Genomic DNA, 5,612 nt, shown 5'->3' with positions numbered 1-5,612 from the left:
AAAAATAACACGTAGAATGACAATTTGTACAGGAGTATAGCACTTCAGCAATAAATTTTGTAGCCTCCAATTCATAAGAAAACTCTAATTCATAAAGCTCAGCTAACCCTGGATATGCAAAGCGTAAGCTTGGTTTAGCCAAGTTAAGTCTTGCTTTCACTTGATTAGCCTTTGATTTAGCTGTAATTACTATACTTAGGTATACAGTCATCGATATAAGCCAGGAATATATGTATATATATATAGAAACTTTATTTGGCTGGTAAATATTTTAAGGAGCGGTGGTAGGAGCCCCTCAGTCCAGGGCCCCACTGGCCTCTGCCGCCTGCCTGACCTGGCTAATTAAGGACTTTTGTCCTGCCAAGTCGGAACGGGCGAGCTGTGCCTCCCACTGCTCCATTGTGATATTATTAGATGAGCTATGAGGGTGCTTAGTACACTCCCAGGTTACATGTATTAATGTAGGTATGCCACCGCACCAAGGGCATGTGGCCCTATAGCGGGTGGGATACATGGCGTTTTGCAGTTTTAGATGGGGGAATACCCCGGTCTGTATCTTGCGCCAATCGGCGGCCTCTTCCCCGCTAAGTTGTATTATAAGCCGACAAGTCCAAGCGTTTTCCGAGCCGAACGGCTACCTGTTCCTCAGCCTCCGACGCTAGCTTCGCGCGCTTGGCATTCCGGACCCTCTCCAGTGAAGCAGTCGCCGGGCGACAGACGCGTGTGGGACGCCGCTTGCGGCGTGGCCAGACGCCGGTAAGGCGTCGCGGGGTGGTCAGACCATAGAGAAAAAAAGAAACGCTGCCAGCTGCGGTGGTTGCTAGGCAACGGCTCAGCTCGCGGTGCTGCCACCGGCCACAGCGAAACGGCGAGAATGCGGCCAGTGTAGCTTTCGCTACAAAAAAAAAAAAAAAAAAACACCGCATATCCACGGGGTGAATGATGATGAGTGGGCGAAACTCCGGAGGGAATCATCGGTAAACCGTGAATCTTCCGTGTAATTCGCCCAGTCCTAAATCGAACGATTCACTTCCACCAATGAAACGCGCCATATGTGACGTCATTCCTATTTTATAACAGCGCCTTTCATTATAATTGCACCATCTCCCGCTTAAGGGGACGCTAGCACAAACGCGTTAGAAACGTGCAGTACTCTAAGGGGAAGAGGCCACAGCGTCTTAGGCAGCCGTTTACACATGCCGGAACGTTCGCCGCGTTTGCCGACGCCATAAGCGTTTATGAATACGGGGGTAAGGCGGAGAGGCCACAGCGTCTTACACCAGCTTCTTACACGGGCCGTAACGCGCTAGCACAAACGCGTTAGAAACGCGCAGTCTTTCGTTAATGTTGGGTATTTATTGCCATCGTGGTGCGTGTGTACATGTGCGCTTCGTGGCGTAAAAAAAAAAAGAAAAAAAAAAAAAAGCTTCGTGGCGTAGTGGTTAGCGCCGCGCGTTCAGAAGCGAGGGGTCCCTCGTTCGATTCCGCTACGGACACAACTTTCGGAAATTTTTTTCTCATAAAAGTAGACGTGGCTACCTACTACGACGACTACTACTACGACGACGACTACTACTACTACTACATACTACAGAGGAGGGACAGACCCACCCCCTAAGGAGCTTCGCCTCTAAAACATATTGTACTTCATTGAACGTTGTCCTTGCGATGCCAATATCCGGCTATGGTCCCAGTGTCGTCCTAAGTGACGATGAATGATGGTCCGTAGCCTCTTGTTTGTAACACTGCTGCTGCATCTTATGGATCTACAGGAGTCACGTAAGGGGAGGGGGGGGGGGGAGCAGGGCATATACGGCCCCTAGGCTCCGTGTCATTTTACGCATTCCTTTGTTTCTGTTATAGTCAGTATATTATCATTGATCTTCTCTTTTGCTAGCAAAGCCTGATTATTGGTCTTTGCCTAGCAGTGGGGATACGCCAGGTCAAGTCATCATCATTACCATCATATTTGGTGGGCTCGTTCGGTGCCTGACATGGGAAATTGACCGCTGTGCAAGTCTATCGGTCTCCGTTCTTTTCTCCCGCGCCGAGGCTTCCTGAATGACTCGTCTCTGAATCTCGAAAGAGTGGGACATCACTACAACACATTTTATTCGGCAGGCACCGATGTCGCGCAGTTCGTATGGCTCGCCCGAAAGACAGCCGCAAAGATCGGACGACAACTACCTGCGCCAGATTTTCTACGAAGTCGACAAGGACCGCAGTGGTCGCGTAGACGGCGTCGAGCTGCAGCAATGCCTGTCCAACGGCAGCTGGAAGCCCTTCAACCCTGAAACGGTACGCATGATGATAAACATCTTCGACCGCAGCCGTACGGGCACGGTGAGCTTCGACGAGTTCGTGTCTTTGTGGAAATACATCAACGACTGGCTCCGGTGCTTCCAAGACTTCGACAAGGACCGCTCGGGCTCCATCGACAGGAATGAGCTTCGTGACGCGCTCACCAGCTTTGGCTACCGCCTGAGCGTAGAAACAGTGGATCTTCTGCTCAGGAAGTACGACCGTGAAAAGAAAGGATCCATCAACTTTGATGACTACATCCTTTGTTGCATCACTCTGCAGACCATCACGAATGCCTTCAAGAGCTACGATACTGATCGGGATGGTTTTATCACGATAAGCTATGAAGATTTCTTGAAGCTTGGCCTCAGCGTTTTAGTGTGATGACCTCGAACCTATCTTGTTCATCGAGATTTGCTCAAAATTAACACCTGAACTGTGGCAATAGGTCGTTTGTCCCGTAGATTTTTCTTGCCAAACCAGATTTAGTTGCATAATTGTGCAATAGGCAAATCTACCTGCTGTCATTTCGTCAGCTTTTGCCGTCTGCTGCCCGTCGATACCAGAACTTCTCGATGGACCTCAATTAATACTGCTACAAGCACATAAATTTAGGAGACGTGATAATTGCTTTCCAAATGTTGGCTCCGGTATAACGCTCGTGGTACACCTGTCTTAAAAATTTAAATTTTGATGGCTCCGAACTAAACCACACTGCGAAATTTGACTTCTTTTGCATTTTCCTTGACGGCGAGTAAAAATGCATTATGCCGTTACACATACTTGAAATATCGTTACAAAATTTCAAAATTTGTTTATTGTTAGCGTAGCAGTAACGGTACAGATCATGAAAAATCATTTTACAGGCTAGGGTCTCATAGTAGGAATATTGTAGGGGGACCCATGATGAAAAATACAAGGAATAAAGTACATAAAGTTACATAAAGTAACGCTTATGAAGCAGTAGCTATAACAAAATGCAGCAAAAACTTGGCTATAAAATAACACAGCAATGAATGAATTGAACGAAAAATTCCACATAATAATGCAAGGCAATAAGGGCTGGCCATAATGGGAAGATAAAGAGGACAGTAAGGAAAAATTTCAGAGCTTTTTTAAATGTTTAAAGGTGGTGGCAAATAGTTCCATAATGAGATAGCTGTAAATGACAATGTTTTTATTCCGTAATTAGTGCGAACTCGTCTTAATAATAAACCTCCTTCTGACGCGAAACGTGTATGGTTAGTGTTTTCTAATAAGTCGCTGTTGAGAAGTTCGAGAGGTAGTTGACGGTTTTTTATTAAAAAAACCAACAAATAGGTACAATTAAATTGATTTAACTTCCTAAGGCAAAGATTGTTGTATTCTAAATACTGCAATAGCATTAGACAGATGAGGACTGAAAGCAATGATACTGATTGCTTGGTTCTGGATGTGCTAGGCCGTGAAATATGCGATTGATATGTGTTTTCGCAAGTAGCTATACCGCAGTTTAAATGACTGTGGATGAAGGGAAAATAGATGACAATGCATTAGTAGAAAAATATGGCCTAGCTTTAATTAATGCAAGAATACCAAAAGCAGTTTTTTTCTTGAGGTCGATCACATGCGAATCAAAATTAAGACGTACACCCGTGAGCAAAAGTATACGGACCAGGGATTGCGTGATAAAGCAGATTTTTTCAACTACCTGCGAATGCAACTTGAAATTGAGGACTGCAGTCCAAACTTGGCATTGCGAAGTTTCCAGTGTACTCGTAAATTTCTGTTTATGCATGTTAATTATGAGGAAATTCAGTTTTTTTGGCGACCCTGTGGTCTGTATACTTTTTCTCATGGGTGTACGTCTAAACGCACTCCAAGAAATGAGACAGAATCACAAGCAGAGGTTATATTGGAATGTAGCGCCAGAACTACCGGAATAAATATTGGCTTTTGAAAGGAACTGAATATAATTAAGTTTGTTTTAGAAGGTAGTTGACGATTTCGTATTTAAAAAAAAACAAGTTGGTACAAAAAGAAGGAAAGAGAAAAACCTGAGTGAGGTAAACGCGGCAAACTAGAACAATAAGCGCCTTTGGGACTACAGGCACCAGTTAGCAACTTCATTCAGTAGACAGTTTTGTTTTGTTGTTAGAGAGGGAACCGTTTTGTCACTGCAAGATACCGCAGTGTCGCCAGCATATAACACGCGACGTCCAGCACTTACGACGTCAGGGAGGTGATTTATATAATGTATGAGGCGGCACAATCAGCAGTTAAAAACTCGGCACCGGGCCCAGACTCGATCACAAATTCAATGATTCGAAACATGGATTCGGTAGCCCTAGCGAAAATAACAAAGGTTTTTCATAGCGAGTGCTGGGTCAAGGGAGACTTGCCCCAAGAGTGGAAATTGGCTAAAATAATCATGATCCCCAAACCAAAAAAGAATCCCTGGATCGATACGCTCCGGCCGGTATCGCTCACGTCCTGCCTGGGTAAGCTCTATGAAAGAGTGATCCATAGCAGATTGCAGCGATACCTGGAAGAGCGGAGCTGGTTCCCGGACTCCATGATAGGATTTCGTACGGGTTTATCTTGCCAGGATGCGTTCCTCCTACTTAGAGACGAACTTCTAACTAATATACCGTACGGCGACGAGAGATTAGTCCTAGCACTAGACCTCAAAGGAGCCTTCGACAACGTCTCTCACGCCGCAATATTGGAGGAACTCGAACTCGCGCGTTGTGGTGAGCGCACATACAATTACTTAAGAGCATTTCTTTCCAACCGTGAGGCGAGCATCAGTATTGGCCAAATCACATCGGGTTTATTTAAAATGCCTAACAAAGGAACACCTCAAAGAGCGATATCTCCTCTGCTCTTCAACATGGCGATGTGTCGTCTCGCGCGCGATCTGGATCGGATACCCGACCTAGGTTACACGCTCTACGCGGACGACATCACGCTGTGGACGAGCAGATGTTCACTAGGGGATAAGGAATATACGCTCCAAAGCGCAGTATTAGCGGTAGAGAAATTTTCCAGATGGAGCGGCCTGAAGTGCGCGCCCGAAAAATCTGAAGTCATCCGGATACACCTGAAAGGCTACAAATCCAGAGGATCCATTAACATCGTAGTTGAGGGCCAATCAGTCCGAGAGGTACCCACGATGCGAGTCCTGGGTTTGTGGCTGCAGAGCGACGGGAGAGCAGTACAGACGCTCAAAACCCTAAAATCCACAACCCACAACATAGCTCAAATGATACGTCGCGTGACGTATCGAAAAGTAGGAATGCGAGAAGACGATACCCTAAGGCTCGTACAGG

The 5,612-nt window shown here is 46.0% G+C and overlaps 1 protein-coding gene across 1 annotated transcript; it reads left to right on the top strand.

The window, feature by feature from the left end:
* Positions 1–1,989: 1,989 nt before the first annotated feature.
* LOC119433284 (programmed cell death protein 6) lies at positions 1,990–2,918 on the top strand. Its single transcript, XM_037700431.2, has one exon. It carries the CDS (start codon positions 2,128–2,130, stop codon positions 2,683–2,685), a length of 558 nt encoding a protein of 185 aa, XP_037556359.1. The 5' UTR covers positions 1,990–2,127; the 3' UTR covers positions 2,686–2,918.
* Positions 2,919–5,612: the final 2,694 nt, after the last annotated feature.

This window comes from Dermacentor silvarum, chromosome 11 (genome assembly GCF_013339745.2).
Source record: "Dermacentor silvarum isolate Dsil-2018 chromosome 11, BIME_Dsil_1.4, whole genome shotgun sequence".
NCBI classification, from domain to species: Eukaryota; Metazoa; Arthropoda; class Arachnida; order Ixodida; family Ixodidae; genus Dermacentor; species Dermacentor silvarum.
Note: the sequence above shows the minus strand (reverse complement) of the source record. Positions and strands in the feature narration are given on the sequence as shown.

Bases quoted from the DNA above. Each gene is read 5' to 3' on its own strand.
- LOC119433284 (XM_037700431.2), top strand. From the start codon at position 2,128: ATGTCGCGCAGTTCGTATGGCTCGCCCGAAAGACAGCCGCAAAGATCG.